Source organism: Herpailurus yagouaroundi, unplaced genomic scaffold, assembly GCF_014898765.1.
Source record: "Herpailurus yagouaroundi ecotype Mexico unplaced genomic scaffold, PumYag 198, whole genome shotgun sequence".
Taxonomy (NCBI): Eukaryota; Metazoa; Chordata; class Mammalia; order Carnivora; family Felidae; genus Herpailurus; species Herpailurus yagouaroundi.
The window spans coordinates 12619149-12638222 of record NW_024412429.1 but is presented as its reverse complement, the minus strand read 5'-3'; the positions used below and the strand labels follow the sequence as shown (position 1 = coordinate 12638222).

Here is a 19074-nt window from a genome sequence, read left to right as displayed (position 1 = left end):
ATTTTTACGATTTTTCTTCCAAAAGCTACACTTGTTTTAGAAACCAGATTCCAAGTATTATTTTCAGCCAAGTATTAGAACTGAAAATCCAGGCCTTCGTAAGCACAAAAGGGATTTATGTGGTGGGTTTCAGGTTAGTCATGATGCCTGGACCCTCCCTCCCTACCCCCCCCACCATTCTTCATAAGTGACTAAGGGTCATCCTTGACCCATGCAACCTGCTGAAACAGTCGGTAGAGGTCAGTGTCGCTGTTAAAGGGTCACAAAGGCACCAGCCGCTGGAGCGCGTGACAAGAGCTGGCTGCTTTCCTCCTGAAGCTATGGTGGGGGTCAGGCGATGCCGCTCAGTCCAGGCAGCTGCCTGGTTTGCCGTGCAGTAAGAGATCGTAGTTGGTGAAGTTCTAGTGCACCAGAAAGCTTTTTAAGAATTCACAATTTGTCTGTATCAAATTCCCGCAGGCAGTAGCCCCCTTCGTTCTGCCAAGCCAGTGCGCATACTCCCTTCTGCCTGTCCCGGAAAGAGAGAGAATGTTCCAGGGCAGCAGCAAGCACGCTGGCTGTTTGGTGCGCCCTTCACTCAGTGGCTGAGTGTTATTGCTGTCGCCTGTCATGGACTCTGTCCCCATGGCCAAGGCTATCCCAGACAGCATATTTGCAGTTTACATGTGGAGAGCGGGGTATCTCAGAGATGAGATTCACGAGAAGGATTTCATCTGTTGCTGTGCTAAGGTGGGATAGAAAGTCGATGTTCGTGTCCTCATTTGCTATTGCTGGGCCAGGCAGGAAGTGGAGCGGCCCTGGGACCCGCGTGCTGCGGCCTCCCTCACTTGCTGGTGGGTGGGCTTTCGGGAAGTTGCCTCCCCCACGAATCCCTATATCCTCATTTGTTAAAAAGAACAAGACTATATCTTCCGTGATAGTTTCGAGGAGGCGAAATTAACGAGGAGCCATGCGTGAGAAGTAGTTTTGTGAACTGCAAGGGGTGCTAAGTAAAAGAGCGTTAGGGGGACTACTTACCGTCGTCTCTGTTCGTCTGTGTTGCCGTGAAGCCCCCTGCAACCCCTCCTCCCACCCCCCCACACCCTTGTGGACACGGGACTCTGAAAGTAGGCAGACCCGAGGCTAATGGTCCAAAAGAAGATAGAGCAAGCCAACCAGATGATACAACTTGGGGATGCAACCCGAAGGCGGTCCGGAAGCTAAGGTGCTCAAGGAATGTGCCGGAGCGGGTGCAACCACGTTACAGTTTTCTGAGCCCCTTAGAACCGCTCGCACGGCTGAGGGCCTGGTCGGCAGCTAGGAACCAGGTGCTACCCTACTTCTTCTTCTAGGTTAGGCAACCAGGAACCCACGTAGATGGCAACCGGAAAGAAAATAACATTTTTAGGGAACCCCAGAAGAGGGGAGAGGCCTCAGCTGGGGGACAGTCTGGTCTTAGGTTGCTGGGCAAGAACTGTCCCCGGCAAAGCCAGACACCAGCCTAAACCGTCAGCCCCGAATGTGTGTGATGTCCCTCTGTCAGGATTCAGCTGCATTGTCCTCTTTCATTTATCATGTAGACTTGACTTGCCTGGAAAATTGGCAGCTGACGAATTTATCAAAGCTTTAGTTGGTCAAGACTGTGATTACAATTGACGTTCATACTGATGCATTTTTTTTCCCTTCAAATCCAGTAATAGAGAAAAAAAATCTCTACTCGGGAAATCCTCAGAATATGTAACACTTAAAGACCTTTCCTGCAAAAACTGCTTCAATAATATATTATCAGTTGCCAAGAATAAAGCCAGAGACCTAGCTCTCGAATGGAAATGTTGTGTTTGGGAAAACAGGCAGGAAACACAGAAACCGACTAGAATGCTCGGTGAAGACCTTAACCGCTGAAGGAAGAGTTAGGATAAATACACAGGTTTAAACTAATTTATGTGATTGCTAGAATGAAAGTAGGCTGTGACAGAATACTGAAGGAAGAGACTAGAAGTGGAACTGAGCCAGAAATCGGTACTTCTGGGTGGGAATGTGGGTGAGGGCAGTATTGGTAGGAAACAAGTCCTTGTTAAGTATGTATTTTCCAAAAAAAAAAAAAAAAAAAATTGCTGAAAGGCATTGGTTTAGGGACTTCTTTAACCAGATAAACATATTTAGAAATAATATTAAATGATACAGTCACAGAAAGAGTTTAAATTCAGGTCTAAATGCCCCAAGTCACAGGAAAGGCAAACAGGAAAACATCTCAGCCATCGAAAAGCAACACAAAATAAAGCAAAAACTAGTAATAGAATTTGAGTCCTTTTTCAGAGCTCTGCACCTGAGCCAGGCGACCATGCAGGTGTTTTGTTGTGTTTTGGAACACAGTTGAAAGCATAGGATGTAAGAGGGTTTATGTTGCATGTGAATTAAGATGCCACGTAGTCTGTTCAAAAATAACATCGAAGTCATTTTTTAAATTTATACTTGACTCACTAAAATTTTTCAGAATAGTTTTATAAGGTATGTTGAGTTTCAATTAAGGCTGATTTCAGAAGAATCTTTTGATCTGGGTGCATCTCTCTATATCAGGCGTTGGCAAACTGTCCCGGTGAAGGGTCAGATAGTAAATATTTGAGGCATTTCAGGGTAGAAGCAGCCATAGATGATGGACAGGTGAATGAATGTGGCTGAGTGCTAATAAAACTTGATCTACAGCAGTGGATGGAGGGCTAGGTTGGCCCAGTGGCCTTAGTTTGCTGACCTTTGTTCTGATGATCCATCCACCCTTCCTTCACCTGTCTGTTTGGAATGGGGTCATTGAAGTCTCTTTTATTTTTTAAATAAAATAAAAAAAATTAAATTTTAATTAAATTTAATTAAAACTTTTTAATTAAAAAAAAATTTTTAATGTTTATTTTTGAGAGAGAGACAGAGACAGAATGTGAGGAGGCATGGGGTAGAGAGAGAGAGAGAGAGAGAGAGAGAGAGAGACACAGAATCTGAAGCAGGCTCCAGGCTCTGAGCTGTCAGCACAGAGCCCGATGTGGGGCTCGAACTCAACGAACCGCGAGATCATGACATGAGCCGAAGTCAGACACCCAACTGACTGAGCCACCCAGGCGCCCCCACCGGCTCCGTATTTTTGCATTCAGAAGTCATGAAGTCCTGGCCCACATGCATCTGTCTTGATGAGCAGGTTTAACCGTACATCGGACATAAGCCATAGCTTGCTTTCTGGGTGAAAAATGGAAAAGCAAAAACGCAGTGCCCGGCACAGGATATATTAGATCGGATGAGCCGTTCTGTGTAAACTGCTTATGGGTGATATTGACACGCCCTGGAGTTTATGTGAAGCGGGTGCCCGGTGGTGTAGGGGTGCTGCCCTAGCCCTTGGGACGTCCTTGGCAGAGACCGCACATCGTGCTCGTTCCCGTTATGAGGAAACAGAGCAGAAGGCAGCAGTGTCTCTGGGTCAGGCTTCTGTCCCCTGGAAGCCACTGCCTGGGAGCCCCAGTCTCTCCGCGGGCTCTGCCCTCACGGGTGCCGCCCGCACTGGGTTTCTACTCTTGGTGCACGCACGTGTCACACAGATGTGCCGCCACCCGTCTGGGATGTTTGCACAAACTTGGCTTCTCCTCCACCAGCTGTGGAAACTGTAGGCCCTGCCGGGCCGTCTGTGTGGCCCTGTTTGGTTTCCCGGAGCCGTTCCGTAGGTGGGAAATAACTGTGTGTCCCCTGCCTCCCTCTTTCCTCCTCCGTGGTCCTCACGCCTCTCTCTGCCCTTCCCCCGACTCCGACTCCTCCTCCTCCTCCTCCTCCTCCTCCTCCTCCCTGGGAAGGTCCAGGTTTTCACGTTGGGGGGTCAGGGCTGCACCCTCAGCACCTAGAGCAGAGAGCGTGTCTGGCGGAGGCTCCACAAGACAGTGCTGCCGTCGTGAAGTGTGGTTTTTGTGGCCCTTCCTTCAGGGGATTCAGAGGACGTGTATTCTTCTGTACTCCTGACAATAGCAAAACTTGGCCAGTTCAACTCCCTGTGCAGATGTTCACTTTTATTGAGCCCTGGCCTTTATCGATCCCTCGTACTGTGCTAAGTATTCTTACGCTTTACCTCATTGACTGGTCACCAGGACCCTATGACACATGATCCCTGCTTTCCAGGTGAGTACCCTGAGTCTGGGGGGATCAGTCACGGCCACACAGCTGGGAGCCGCCCTGGCCGGGGTTGCATCTCCAGAGCCTGTGTGCTTAAGCCTCCAGTCTTGGGCAGAGTAACTGTTCTGGAAATCTTGGTCCAGCGCGTGCTCTGAGGCCCTTGGCCTGAGCTTTGCCCGTACAGCACGGTGATGCAAAGGGGCACGGGGGTGATGGGCTGCCCCGCGGGGGTGCACGCTCCCCAGTCTTCAGTGCCACCACGACCGCTACCTTGCCATCCCCCGTAAGGTGGCAGGGATTGCCACTGTGTCACGGCAGGTCGCCCCGCCCGCCCCTGAGGTCCAGCCGCCTGCCTGGCCGTGACCGTCTGGCCACGCTGTACTGGCCTGCAGTTGCTGGCACGCTCCACGCTCCCTCTGGCCCCAAACTTGGTGTAGTTCAGAGAACTTGTTTGTCCGTGAGCGCGTGGGGTCAGGGTTCGCTCCGACCCGGGGAGGTCTCTGTTCTGTCTCCGCAGGACCTACTCTCAGAGCGCGCCCAGCCAGCCTTGGGGCGCTGCGAGTGGAGTGATTGTGTCTTCCGTTCATCACCGTGTCCATAGAAACAGAACCCTTCGAGCCTTTGCAACCGCAGATCAGTTTTTTAAAGTGACAGGAAAGGAGTCCATTCATTAAAAATACTTAAAAAATTAAACTACTGTAAAAGGGAAAATTGAAATGAGCCAAAGGATAAAAATATCTTGGTTAACACTGCATTTGTGATATATATCATTCCATTTTTAGAAAATCTATGCACGTATGTTCGTAGTAATCTCCATGAGGAGCTACTTTCCAAAATGCAGGCCTGCTTTCTGCCCTTTGCACTAAATCGTGGCCACCTGCAGTCAGCAGGCACTCGTCTGTCCCGTCACTGGTGATCGTCGTGTGCTACCTCAGTGCATTTCTGTGCCCTCGTTTATTAGGTTCATCTTTACCTTTCCGTGTAAGGTAAGGGCTCTCCTGTGACATAAGCTCACGTTGAATTTTACAGTTTACGTTCCTTCTGCCTTTGGAAAGAGAACCCTGTGGTCTAGAAAACAGAGTGTGAGTGATTCCTCATCCTTTTTGTACCATTTTGATAAATCTAAAAACCTCAGGCTGTTTTTTTCTAGAGGTTGTTTTTTTTTTTTTAACATCTGAGAGAAAGTGTGAGTGAGAGCACACGCGCATGAGTGACGGAGGGGACAGAGAGAGAGGGAGACACAGAACCTGAAGCAGGCCCCAGGTTCTGAGCTGTCTGCACAGAGCCTGTCACGGGACTCGAACTCACGACCCGTGAGGTCATGACCTGAGCCGAAGTCAGAAGTCGGATGCTTAACGGACTGAGCCACCCAGGTGCCCCTAGAGTTTTCTGTTTAAGGATTGTATCACTAAGAAGAGAGGCCCCCCATATGGAAATTTGATCACCTCGAATGTATCTTAGCTCCCACCCCATAGTCTGACCTGGCTGTGAGGGGGCGCTGGAGGGTGTCTGCGGCTGCTCCTGCGGGCCTTGGGCTCACCCTTGCTCCCTGTGGGGTGAAGCCCGTCTCAGCCAGTTCGCCTTCCGGGGAAGCCATTTATCCCTTTGCTTCTGGATTCCCGCTGCCGAGACCATTTGGGGGTGTTATTAGATCTTTCTGTAAGTTAGGGACCTTAACGAAGTGCAGAGTAAATTGAGAAGTCCTTTGTACAATTTTTAGCTATTCCTTTTTTTTTTTTTTTTTTTAAACTAAGGGGAACTTTTCTGACAACTAATTAGCTAGGATGTAACAGCCGACACCATAGTTGCACTCGGATCACTGAGTCGTGCAGACCCGGTGAAGCTTCCAGAAGGACGAGCGGGAGGTTTTCCGTGCACAGCATGAGAACACACACCATGCTGACCACACTTTCCCAGGGAGAGGCTACCCTTGATAACTGGCCATTTGCCCAGAGTCTGAAGCTCGTCTTTTTATTTTTTCCAACATTCTTTTTGAAGGGCAATAGCAGTAGCAGGAACCTAATTCTTCTGCTTAGTATGCTGGCATAGCGAAACCCTGTGCCCGTCATCCAGACCAGATCCGGTCCACGGCGATGGCTGGGTCTCTGCTGTTCTGCGCGGTGCAGGGAGGGGACGCGGTGGCAGCTGGGGATCTGCCAGACCCACCATGTGTCGTCACAGGACCAGTTAGCACGAGGGATCTTTCCTTTGAGGTCTGCGTGCCGCTAAGTCCGTTACAGATCTTCCCCCCAAGGTAATGTCCTTATGCTCCTTAACTGGGGATGGAAAGTGCACGCTGCAAATGTGGTCACTTGCCTTTAATATTTCCCTGTGAAATATCACTCCAAATTATACAGCCCTTTTCAGCCCTTTTTCTTAGGCTGGAAGTATTTGGGGGCCCGAGTAGTACAACTAGGTGCCTGTGACGACCCAGTCTGCGGTCCTGGCAGTCCCTGCGTGAGGGGTCTTGGCCATGGATGGAGCCAGGAGGGCCCAGGCCAAGCTTGGCCCCTGCCGCGTGCAGGCCTCCTGATTGCTCATGGAGTAGCTGCGAAATCGCCCTCATCGTTCCCAAACAGTTCTGGACGCTGCGATGTGCTTATCCCACTGTGATTTTTTTCCTTTTAAGATCCAAATCCTAGGGTGAAATTGAAAAGCCTCAGGGAGCCACGTCTCCAGATAAGAGCAAAGTAAACATCAAAGTGTCACGCCCAGGGGATCAGATTTTATTCATCCAAAGCCGGGAGGAAGCCGGCCCGACACCTTTCTGCCGAAAAAGTACTGCACTGTGTCCGGGTTGGAAGGGTCATCGCAGAACCGCTTTGAGAAGGAGGCGCTCCGGGGAGCATCTGGGGCGTGGGGCGTGATCCCCCTCGTTCTGCGGCCGTTCCTGAGAGAATGGGGCTCCCGGAAGAACGACCCATTGCAGCCCTAGTATAGGGAAGCAAAGGGTCTCTTATCCATACATTTAAAACAGCAGACCCAAACCTAACAAAACGAAACCCCAAAACTGTTCAGATCTCTTTTGTCTCCCAATTTTATTGAGATATAATTGAGAAAACTGTATCTTCAAAGCATACAGCTTGATGATTTGCTATACATAAACATTGTGAAATAATTACCACAGTCAAGTTCGTTTTCTGCTTGTTGGGGATGTGTGTGTGTGTCTCCCCAGAACGCTTAGGCGCTTCATGCCAGAGTCCTCCGTGAGATGGTCTTCATCTATAAATAAGATCAAATCGTTTTCAAGCAGGGATCAGCCTTAGTGTAAGCTCAGGTCCCGAAAAAAATCTCGTTCTGGTCAGCATCCCTGCTTTTCCATACAGCATAGTTTTCAGGGAAAACTCCATTTAAGTTTTGAAAGGAATTCACAGAGAGAATACTTATTTCGTGTTCTCCTTTCAAAAAGGAGGTCCACACCGAACCCAAGTTTCTCAGCGCGGATCCTGCAAACTGGAAAATCCTAATCTGAGCTGTGCCTCCGAAGGCGGGGTGTTCGTGACCCTGCACGGGCACGCACTGTCGGGCTATGGGATCTTCACGCACCCACAGCCCTGCCCGGTGAACGCCTGTCGTTTTTATAAATTTTTTTTTTTTTTACATTTATTTATTTTTGAGACAGAGAGAGACAGAGCATGAACGGGGGAGGGTCAGAGAGAGAGGGAGACACAGAATCTGAAACAGGCTCCAGGCTCTGAGCAGTCAGCACAGAGCCCGACGCGGGGCTCAAACTCACGGACGGCGAGATCATGACCTGAGCCGAAGTCGGCCACTTAACCGACTGAGCCACCCAGGCGCCCCCGCCTGTCGTTTTATAAAGCAGCGTTCCCAGGGTGGAGTTGGGACGGTGGTACAGAGAAGCCTTCTAAAAGATGTGGCTGTCGTGTGTGTGGAAACGACGCTGCTTCTCCGAGCAGAGGTGGCCCCCAGGGGCCGGTGGCCGCATCCCAAGCACACCAGGAGTGTGTTTGGATGCTGTCGGGGCCAGGACGCCGTGACCACATGGGCAGGGGCAGAGGGGCACATCTGCTTTGCCTCCTGCTCTGCCAGATCCCCGGGAGGGGTGGGCACCCTGCAGAGCTAGATGGGGTGGCCCTGCACCGTCAGGGTCTCACCCACACCTCCGGGCCCCTCGTTTATACAGTGTCCGTCACGGAGAGGATTAAATGGCAGCAGATTCTGGAGAACACCCGCCGCCCGGGTCTACCTGGCGAATAGCAGGTGCTCAGCAAATGTGAGTGCCCTTTACTCCGTGACCCAGATGGCAATCCTCAGATTGGGTTACCAGATGGGTTAGGGAACTAGGGAAGTTGCTCAGAAATGAGCGTTGCCGGGACTGTGCCGAGGACTGGGGGCGGAGCCAGGAAAGAACCCTGGGCCTCTGAATGGTGCCTGTGCTTTTCGCCCCTGTAACCGTTTTGGGTGTGAAAACAGCCCATCCAAAGTCGTCCCCGCTCCTAGAACTTGCTCACCAGATACACTCCAAATTCTGCCTTTAACCGTTCAATGCTGATGCCTGTCCCTACGAATAGAGGCACGGAAACGTAACCAGATACAACGTAAACACACCGTGTCCATCTTCTTTCTGTTCCAGTTCCTGCCTCCTGAGCCCGAGTGATCCCCCCGCCCCGTCCCCACACCCCCACCCCCACCCCCCAGCCTGAGACGGTGGTGAAAGTGCTGTGCGTGAGGAAGGGGACTTTGTAAGCGCTCCAGCATTTCGTTGATGGTACCTTAAGATGTTCATTTGCTCTCAGGATCTCCACTAACACTCACTTTTCCAAGTTCATCTTCCCAGAAGCGTTCTTAAAGCGGATTCTGATTTTCGGAAATGGCAAGGATACTTTATTTTTAAAACCTCGTTATTTTAACACTGCATCGTTAGGTGTGATTCTGACATCCCAGCAACGTGAAGCTGTAAGCTCACCAGCTGCCATTAACTTATGGTGCGTTTTGTCAGATTTTATGCGGTGTATGTGAACTTAATATAGACTCCATAGCCCTGGAAGCTGTGACTTGTCAGAATTGCAAAATGACATTGTCTGGGCTTGCGGCGCAAATAGCAGTAGCAGAGATTTCAAATGAGTGAGTTTTGGGAGTCTCCGTATCATTATCATCTGGGGTTGTTTAGCTCAGTTCGTCGAGGGCCTGACCCGGACGGAATACCAGGGTCATGGGTGTGATTCTGGCTACTTCCTCGGTCTCAGGAGCTCAGTCTATAAATTTTTTATATTGCTGTCCTTCACTCCAGATCCTGGGGACAGCGTGTCAGGCTGAAGGCAGCACTGCCCCCAGGAAGCCCAGTTGGAGATTGCTCGCGATTCTGATAGGCAGACCAGTAGTTCTCACGCGGCTCACATGTTAGCCACACTTGGGAAGCTTTTAGAAAATACTCCGGCGCCTGGGTGGCTCAGTCGGTTAAGTGGCCGACTTCGGCTCAGGCCACGGTCTCCCGGTTCATGGGTTCGAGCCCCGCGTCAGGCTCTCTGCCGACAGCTCAGAGCCTGGAGCTTTTCAGATTCTGTGTCTCCCTCTCTCTCTGCCTCTCCCTCACTCGTGCTCTGTCTCTTTCTCAAAAATAAACAAACATTAACATTAAAAAAAAAAATCAAGACAATACTCCTACAAGGGGCTTCACGTGTGGATTGTGAACCAGTTGATCTAGCCATGGGTGTTTCTTAAAGCTCCCGAAACGAAGCTCATGCGTGGCCAGGGTTGAGGTGCCCTGGAAAGGGGGTGCACACAACTTGGAGTGGTTTTCCTTGTACTTCCTAGGGCTCCTTAATGATGCTCACATCCCGGAAGAGAGAAAAGCCGCCTTTTGGCTACAGTGTTCTATTTGGCTTTTACTATCTGTCATTTGGCTTTTAGGGCATGGCTGAACAGTGCTGGAATCTCTTCAGCAATGAATCATAAGATTTGGTTGTTTTAATTTTTTTTTTTTCAACGTTTATTTATTTTTGGGACAGAGAGAGACAGAGCATGAACGGGGGAGGCGCAGAGAGAGAGGGAGACACAGAATCGGAAACAGGCTCCAGGCTCTGAGCCATCAGCCCAGAGCCTGACGCGGGGCTCGAACTCACGGACCGCGAGATCGTGACCTGGCTGAAGTCGGACGCTTAACCGACTGTGCCACCCAGGCGCCCCAAGATTTGGTTGTTTTAAACATGAAATGAGGTGTTTTGATAAATCAAGATGCATTTCTTTTAATGTTTATTTATTTTTGAGACAGAGCATGAGCAGGGTAGGGGCAGAGAGAGAGGGAGACACAGAGTCAGAAGCAGGCTCCAGGCTGAGCTCTGAGCACAGAGCGTGACGCGGGGCTCGAACTCACGAACTGTGAGATCATGACCTGAGCCGAAGTTGGCTGTTTAACTGACCGAGCCACCAGGCGCCCCTCAAGATGCAATTTTTTAAATGTTTATATCTGAGAGGGAGAGACAGAGAGAGTGTGTGAGCATGAGCCGGGGAGGAGGCAGAGAGAGAGGGAGACAATCTGAAGCAGGCTCCAGGCTCTGAGCCGTCAGCACAGAGCCCGAGGAGCGCGGGGCTCGAACTCACCATGGGCTCTTTGGAAGCCCAGTACCGGCTGTGTGGTTGATTGAACTTTGGCACCAAGATTTACGTGAATATAAAAGAGAAATGATTCTGTTTAAAGGGCCCAGCAGACTGGGGGGCCCTCCTCGCAGACATCTGGGTGGAGAGGAGGCTCGCGGTCACTCCCCTGAGCTGGGGTCTTTACGTTACCTGCTCATTCCTCACTGCACTTCCGGCTCAGTCTTGGCTCTTCCTTGGAGCGCGTGTGTTCCTGCCAGGACCGTGGGACGACCCATTTCTTCCCTGAAGCCTCGCATACAGCAGAGGGATTCCCGTTGCTTTGCCGCGTCTTCCCCCTTTCGTTTGCTCCGCACAAGCTTGGGCTGGTTTTCACTCTGCCCTTGGCTGCGCTTTGGGTTTCTTATGTGATCGCCTGGGGCAGGACCTGTCTTCCTTTTGGAGGCAGAGCAGGCCCTCGGGTGACACCCGCTGAGCTTGGAAGATGAACCGGAAGGTCAGTGTTGGCGGGTAGAGCCGGGAGGGGGACCAGGGAGGGCGGCAGTGCCCTGTTTTTCCTCCGAGGCACTTCAGGTCGTCAGGCGCCAGCTTTTTTAACAGGTGTGCGTTGGGCCACTGCGGTTGAGTGACACACGCTTGTGTGAGTTGTTCATGTTCTGAGCGTCCCCGAGAGGATGAATTCCACATTAAGAGATGGTCCTGACAAGCTCGGCTTTTGACCACGGCCGGAGGGACGGATCGGGGATGAAGGCGTTTACGCCGAAGGAGGGGGAGTTTGCGGGAGGGACGGCAAGTTGCCAGCGACGGGTGGATGCTCGTCACGCGTACCAGGACCACTGCTTTGTCACTCGGTAACACTGCCGTGCGGTGGGGGGGAGCTGAGGGCTTGCTGGGCACTCGGGGCAGCGACGGGCATGGGCCCTGCCCTTGGCCGGCTTACTCTCCGGCAGGTGCTAAGTGGGCTGGAGCCTGTGCGGGGGTGGGGTGGAGGGAGAGGCAAGTTAGAGGACGCCGAGTGTAGGCTGGTGATGCTCCAGGCACCGTGGAGACATACAGGAGGAGACCCGTTTGAACCTTGAAGCCACGACGTCAGGCAGGGCGAGGGGGCCCTCCTCGAGAACCTTTGTCATCGCTGTGCTGGAATCCGAGTAGCAGCTCGCGCTGCAGGCTCTCGGTCCCCAGACGTTCCCACTCCTCTCGTCCCCTCGGTGTGTGACTGCCCCCACTATCCTGAAGCCTCCCAGGAAGCCTGCTCAGCCCTCTTCTCCGGCACTTGCCGGGGTGGCCCGGTCACCTGCTCCTGTCTGCACCCTCCGTGGGGCTCTGCCCCCGCCCCCTGCAGGGTAGGGGACGTCCCTGCCTCCCCACCCGGCCCGGCCTGGCAGGTGCAGCCGCTCTAACCGCTCACTCGTGTTCTGTTGGCGCGAGCCCGCGGGGCTGGGGACTGGACGGGGGGCAGGGCCGCGAGCCCCTGTGGCCAGGTCGCCCCGAAATTCGCGCAGTCACGCCGTTCCCGAGGCCGTCGGGCCGCCGCTTCCGGGGGGCTCCCCAGCAGGCTCCGAGAAAGCCGCGGTCTTGGTTTGAGAGCCACCTCAACTCCGTTAGCGAGGGTCAACCTGTGCCGTGTTTTCTAGTTTCGGTACGAAAGAGCCATCTGTTCTCTTCTGACAACAGAAACGCATCCCGCGTAGATACCCTGTCTTCACTCCCGTTACCTTAAACGGTAGCCAGAGCGGTCCGAGATGAAAGAACCCGGCTGTGCTAGGTTGTCGCCCCCCCACCCCGAGGTCCCCGAGAGGGTGCTGGGCAGGGACGAGCACCGCCTGTGTCCTGGCCGGGAAGCTGCCAAAACGGAGCGCGCCCCGAACGTCACCTTCCCCGTCTTTCCGCTTCCCAGAGCGCCGAACAGATCGCTGCGCTGTGTAGGAGTTTCAACGACTCGCACACCACCGGCATGGAAGGGCCGAGGGGGACCCGGGAGCCACCTCCGAGGCCGCTGGCTCGCCACCTCTCCGACGCGGATCGCCTCCGGAAAGTCATCCAGGAGCTGATGGACACGGAGAAGTCCTACGTGAAGGTAACGGGCGACTATGCATGTTCTTGCCGGCTCTGTGTCCCCGCGGCGGCCAGCGGTATGTGGGCGGGGGCCCCCGGGTGGCATGCGCCCCGAAGCCCAGCACTCCTGACAGAGCCCCCTGCCCCTCGAAGTGGTGAATTGCCGCTGGGGAGGGGGCGACGGTGCAGGAGCTGGGAGGGCCCGGAAGGATCGGCTCCTCGGCTCCCTTGGTTACCACGGTAGCTTTCACTATGGAAACATGTTCTAGCTCATCGTCTGCAGTCTGTGGGAAGGGAGTCTCCTGGTGGAGTCGGAGGGGGCTGGAGAGCACTTAGGGGAGGAGGGACTGGGGAACAGCTTGCTCCCAGGAGACTGTTGCTGCGGCCCCCAGACCTGCCTGGTGGAGGTCACTGTGCGGGACAGAGTCCCACGCTGGAGCAGCTGGCCTACACGTGGCTGCTCCCACGCCCGTGCGGACGGGTGGTTGCTGAGAATCTTCGGCACCCGAAGCATTCACTTATTTATCTCTGAAACCCCCAGTAAGTAGTTCGAGACACATTTTTAAAAAGTTTTATTTATTTATTTTGAGAGGGAGGGAGGGAGGGAGGAAGAGAATGAGAATGAGAATCCCAAGCAGGCTCCACACTGTGGGTATGGGGCCCCGTGCGGGACTTGAACTTACAAACTGTGAGATCACCACCTGAGCCAAAATCCCGAGTCGGACGCTTAACCGGCCGAGCCCCCCGGGCGCCCCTATAGTTTGAGAGACATATTTTACGAAGAGCACTGGAGCCTGGGAAGGGAAGACAGAGTTCTTTTGCTTTAAGTATTTGCTGAGGCTCGGGTAGTACCGTAAGCTCACTTCGTTGGCCGGTTTCAGAAGCAGCAGGGCACAGGGCAGTGGGCAGAGGATCCCGCCTGGCTTTGCCTGGGTGCAGCGGCCTGGCCTGGGGCCGTCCCCTCCACCTCCGTCCTCCCGGGTCTCAGACGGGCGTGCCCTTGTTCCTGCACAGGTGCGTGCACACACAAACACAGCTGTCACCTTATTTCTCCACGAGACGGGCCTGAGCTTCCCCTTTCATTAGTGTCCCTGTCATTTTATCTGGGCTTTACTGAAGGCCTCATACACAGGCAGCCCAGGAAAACTACCCAGAGCCCCTTCTTTTTGGTCCCGTAGAGAAGAAAAGAAAGCTATGGAGTTGACAGTTTAATTTCACGTCCTGTTACGTGTTGTCCTGCGGATGATGTGAACGTTGGGGAGCTCAGGCTAGATTTCTGGATCTTCCTGTGACCGTGATGACCTCTCCCAAGCAGCTTTGTGCGCTGCAGTTCGAGGCTTCAAGAGACCCTCCGGCCTCTTGAGGGTGGCCACGAGCTTTCCACCGAGATTCAAGGGCAGAATCCCTTGAAGTCCCCTTCCTGTTGTCGCTGATGTTCTGTTCTACCGTGAGGCCGCACGGGAGGCTGGTTTCCCTGAGATGCTGGTAGGGTGTAAAGGCGGACGTTGTGGGTGAGCTAGACAGGAAGGACCCTTCTCTCTGCAAGAAACCTGCACTTTGTTCCCTTAGGGCTGCAGCTGTCCGGCCCCGCGGCTCCGCGCCTGCCTGCTGGAGGCGTGTAAGTCCCGCCGAGCAGCACCGGCCGCGCGAGGGAAGAAGGCAGCCTGTCACTGTCTCTCACAAAATAACCAGCACCCGGTGCCTCCTGTGATTCGCACACACGCCGTTTTTATTTTGTGGTTTCTTTTCGTGGCTGACGTTTAACACGGGATTTTACTTGTTCGTCTAACCTTGATCCCTGCATGCGTGCAACTTGGAATTTTCAGCCTTTGTGTGTTCCCCCGAGATACGGTTCAGTAACTCAGCACCCCTCCCTGCTCGGAAGCAGTCGCCGGGGAGGATGGTGAGGGAGGAAAGGCCAGGGAGCTGTTCATTGCGAAATAGTAAAAGGCCTCCCAGGCCTGTCTACTTGCTCCCAGAATCTATGCCATAAGGTTCTGGAGGCTTCGGGCTCTTACGGAAAGCTCTCTGGGTCTCGATTTCTCCATTGTAAAATGAGAGAGCAAAGTAACGGACTTTGTAGTCGGTCACTTCGTGTTTTCGTACTCAAAATTCTTCAGAATAAGCGAAACAAGAAAAAAAATCTTTCCTACTACAAAATTATATCCTGGTCTTGGCTTCAAATTATCGCAAATAAACCATTTTGGGAGCTGTATAAATGCCATCAACTCCCACTGTTCCGCACTACTGGGGCCCGGTGTACTGGGGGCTCAAATATGGCCTAGATTATAGGCCGCTGATCCTTGGACATTTTTTCTTGCATTTGAATACGGGAGTTCGAAATTCTGCTAATGCGTCAACCCCAGAGTTGAAGAGCTTCCCAGGTCTTGCCCTGTCCTTCTCAGCTCCGTGGTGGGGCTGTCACCATGCTCCCCGGTAGAGAGGAGGAAGCCAGGGGAGCCGGCAGGGGTGCTCATGCCCGACAGAAGTGCCTCGCCAGAGCTCCCCTTCTCCGAGGGGAGGCGGATGCCCCCTTGCACCGGTCCACAGAAGGAGTGGCTCTGTCACCAAGCTGTCTAAGCAGAGTAGGTGACCCAGCTGCTGCGTGTACTGCGGGATTAGCCCGTGTGAATTAGGGCAGAAATGAGAGTAACCAGTTTTATTTATTTAGTTACTTAATTTTTTTAATGTTTATTTTTGAGAGAACATGAGTGGGGGAGGGGCAAAGAGTCACACACACACACACACACACACACACACACACACACAGAATCCGAAGCAGGCTCCAGGCTCTGAGCTGTCAGAGATCATGAGATCATGACCCATAAGATCATGACCTGAGCCGCAGTCAGACGCTTAACCGATGGAGCCGCCCGGGCGCCCCTGATAGTAACCACTTTTAGGGTCACGAATTGCAACAAGACACAATTCCATCATTCCCAGTGGGAGTCTGGAGCTGTGGTCAGGGTTGCTGGAAACTCTTGGGTATTTTGGAGACATGAGTGATAAAGACTCTTTTCTTCCACGTTTCAGGATCTGAGCTGCCTCTTTGAATTATATTTGGAGCCACTTCAGAATGAGACCTTTCTCACCCAAGACGAGGTAATTGGTCCCCCGCCACCCCCACCCCCCCGCTGTCCACTAATGCACAGGTTAGTCTCTGTTTGCCGTTTAGTGGACCTCCCCGGAGGTTGTATCTCCTGATTCCCCAGAGAACACATGGGACTTAAGCATCGTCAGAGGGACCAAGCGTGGCCTCCTCCAAAGCCGTTTATGTGGCCTGTGCCACGTGAGGCCCAGCGGCAAGAGTTTGTAAATGCAGGATAGTCATGCCCTTTTTGTAGGAAGTGTGGCCCAAAGTCACCCCTTAACCCATGACTTGTTCGTGTTCAATCTCCGTAATGGGTTCTTTGCTACTGACTTCCGTTGTTTACCAGTTTGAATCCTGAAAAGGTTCCATCTGTTTAAAAAGTTAGTTTGGAACTGCCGGAGCTGGAGCTGTAAACCCCTGTGTACAGACGGTGTCCCAGAGGGAATATGCTGCCTTCGTTCAAGGATTTACTTCTGTCTGTTGCTCCCCGGAGGACTGGGGATTTGTTGGGGCGGCCCCTCTCCACCCTCACCGCTGATGCCCTCTGTTCAATCCCGGCCTTCATGTAGATGGAGTCACTGTTCGGCAGCTTGCCAGAGATGCTGGACTTTCAGAAGGTGTTTCTGGAGACTCTAGAGGATGGGATTTCAGCCGCCTCTGACTTTAACACCCTTGAAACTCCCTCACAGTTTAGAGTAAGTAGTTTTGACTTAGGTTTAAAGCAGAACTGGGTGGGTAGAGTGCGGCGTCCGCCCTTGGAAGAGAAAGTGTCCCTTGACTGCTGACAAGGTAAGTTCAGTGCTTTCGTTGCACTGTTTTCCTGTGGCAGCTGGTGAGAGGCTACATTTTTACTTGAGTGGCCCCTTAAGCAGAAGTCTGGGTGGCCCCAGTTTTGTGGAGTCGGCCTGGTGGCTGACCGTGCCCACGCTCTTCACTCAAGTCCGCTGAAGGATACGTAGGGGGTTTGCTTGCGAAGCGGGAGCGCTGGCCCTGAGTCTCATCCTTCATTTTCACAAGGTCCTGTGACCCGGGGACATGGGTCCTGTGACACGGGTCGGTGGTACTGAGAGAGCCCTCTCTTCTGTGGAGCCCGTCTCCAGTGTGAGCATCCGGGACCCGGAAGGAGCCCCTCTGGGGAAGGAAAGGAGGCAGACGGTAGAAAGGGGGCAGGTCGGTACCCAGACGAGAGCATTTGTCCCGAGTAAGGCAGAGTTGGCTTGATTAGTTATCCTCTCAGGTCATTCGTATCCCATTTTGTCAGGTGTATTTTTGTAGAACTTTCTTTCTTGCCCTTTGCCTGTAGTGTCAGTAGGCTCGGCTGCCAGAAAGCTTTCAATCAAACTAAAGATCTGTGAGGGAAATACCAGACTGTTCTCCGTCTGCCGTGAAAATGGCACAGTCTTGGGCTTATTTCATTTGGTGATTTTCTGAGGCATTAGTGCTCTGGTGTCTGAAAGATGCCACGGATGCGCTGAAGTAGTCAGAGGCCACGCCAGGGCCAGCAGACGTTGAGTAAACCATGACCAATGTGACTTTTCTTCCCCTTCTAGAAACTACTGTTTTCCCTTGGAGGCTCTTTCCTTTATTACGCGGACCATTTTAAACTGTACAGCGGGTTCTGTGCTAATCATATCAAAGTACAGAAGGTTCTAGAGCGAGGTAAGTTGCTCATACCTTTATATCTGTGCTTTTTTTTTTTAATTGTTAACAGAGTAAATTTGCATGTAATAAGTAGGGATAAATGCAGTTTTGATGGATCCTGCTCCGTTCTTGACCTTGAAATTGAGAGATGCTAAAGGGAAACTTTTTGGTTTATTTCAGTTTATTGGCAACAGTGAACATATGTCCTAAGAGCAGAGAAATTTCTTTCCCATGTGTCACTTTGCTGTTCAGTTACTTCTGGATTCTTTTTTACCAAATGCCTTGATCTAAAAACTCAGAACCATGAGCCCCTGGATGGGGACAGAAAACACTATGCTGTTTGGTTTCTTCCTTGTTAACCTTCTCACGCCCATGGAATCACTGCGCTCATAAGAAGTGTTAACTAAACTTAAAGCCTTTTTTGTGGAACCAGGAAAAAACTAACATTTAACAGCCCACACCCTCTCACTGAAATACCTTTCATCTTTCCACTTAAAAAAATTTTTTTTAATGTTAATTTATTTTGAGAGAGAGAAAGAGAGCAAGCTGGTGGGGCGGGCGGGAGAGAGAGAGGGAGGGAGGGAGGGAGAGAATGAATCCCAAGCAGGCTCCGTGCTGTCAGCACAGAGCTTGATTTGTGGGGCTCAATCCCACAACCCATGAGATCATGACCTGAGCTGAAATTAAGAGTCGGACGCTTAACCAACTGAGCCATCCAGGTGCCTCTCTCCACATTTTTATCATCTCACTTTATTCTAGTGGCTTTAACTGAAGATTCTCATTTTCTTTTGTCTGCATAGACCTGCGTGGTCGACCCCCTCACTCTTCCCTTTCGTGCTGCCATCAGACATCACTCTGTGGAACTGAGAGAGATGCCTGAGTGCGGATTCCCGCCCGGCAGCGGGTCAGGTTTAGGCACACGGCCCGTGCCCTGAGCCACCTGGGCTTTTGGTGACGGGCCAGCCCGTCAGCCCAGCTTGGGAAGTGTATTCAGAGATCTGATGACAGCCGTGACCTCCTTTAGGTGCACGCATATTGTGGGGAATGTTGCGACACAGTTATCATCACCGTCCTGTTAACCTGCTGTTCGATCCGGTCCGGTAATACCCAGACCAGGAACGCTGCTTTCCCTGAGGTGGCTCTGTTGCTGAGGCTTCTCTCAGTTACACACATATCCTCACGTATGAGAGGACAGTTCTCAAATCGGTCTCTCTCTGAAGATGCTTCTCTGTCCCAGTCTTTGGAACTCTCATACATTTCTGGTGGCAAAGATCAGAGGAGGAAAAATCAGTGATGCCGGCACAGGACTTGAGGTCATGAGCAGCGACGATTTGGTTTGTACGGAGAACATCAAACAAATACGGGAGTGTCTGAGGCTCAGACAGTACAGGCATCTTATGAAAATGTGTGCAGTCCTGTTTACGTTCATCAGAACCGTCTCCAGACCAGGTTACCGGACTGCCTGACTTCTCCGGTGTGAACTGGGGGATAAGACCCGAACCTGCTGAAACCTCAACTGTTATCATGTCTTCAATTCCTAGGATCAAAATGACTCCCCCCTGCCCCTACCTCCCCAGGATTTGAATGCCTTCTTTAGAAATACAAGTGGCCTC

At 52.2% G+C, this 19074-nt stretch overlaps 1 protein-coding gene across 10 annotated transcripts in view; it reads left to right on the top strand.

The window, feature by feature from the left end:
• TIAM2 (TIAM Rac1 associated GEF 2) overlaps positions 1–19074 on the top strand; it is a 224362-nt gene that overhangs the window by 195775 nt on the left and 9513 nt on the right. For all 10 annotated transcript variants that reach the window (XM_040448800.1, XM_040448806.1, XM_040448799.1 and 7 more), the window contains 4 exons: positions 12572–12751; positions 15763–15831; positions 16390–16515; positions 17371–17479. In XM_040448800.1, the coding sequence (XP_040304734.1) occupies positions 12572–12751; positions 15763–15831; positions 16390–16515; positions 17371–17479 (484 nt within the window). The remainder of the gene's footprint in view (positions 1–12571; positions 12752–15762; positions 15832–16389; positions 16516–17370; positions 17480–19074) is intronic.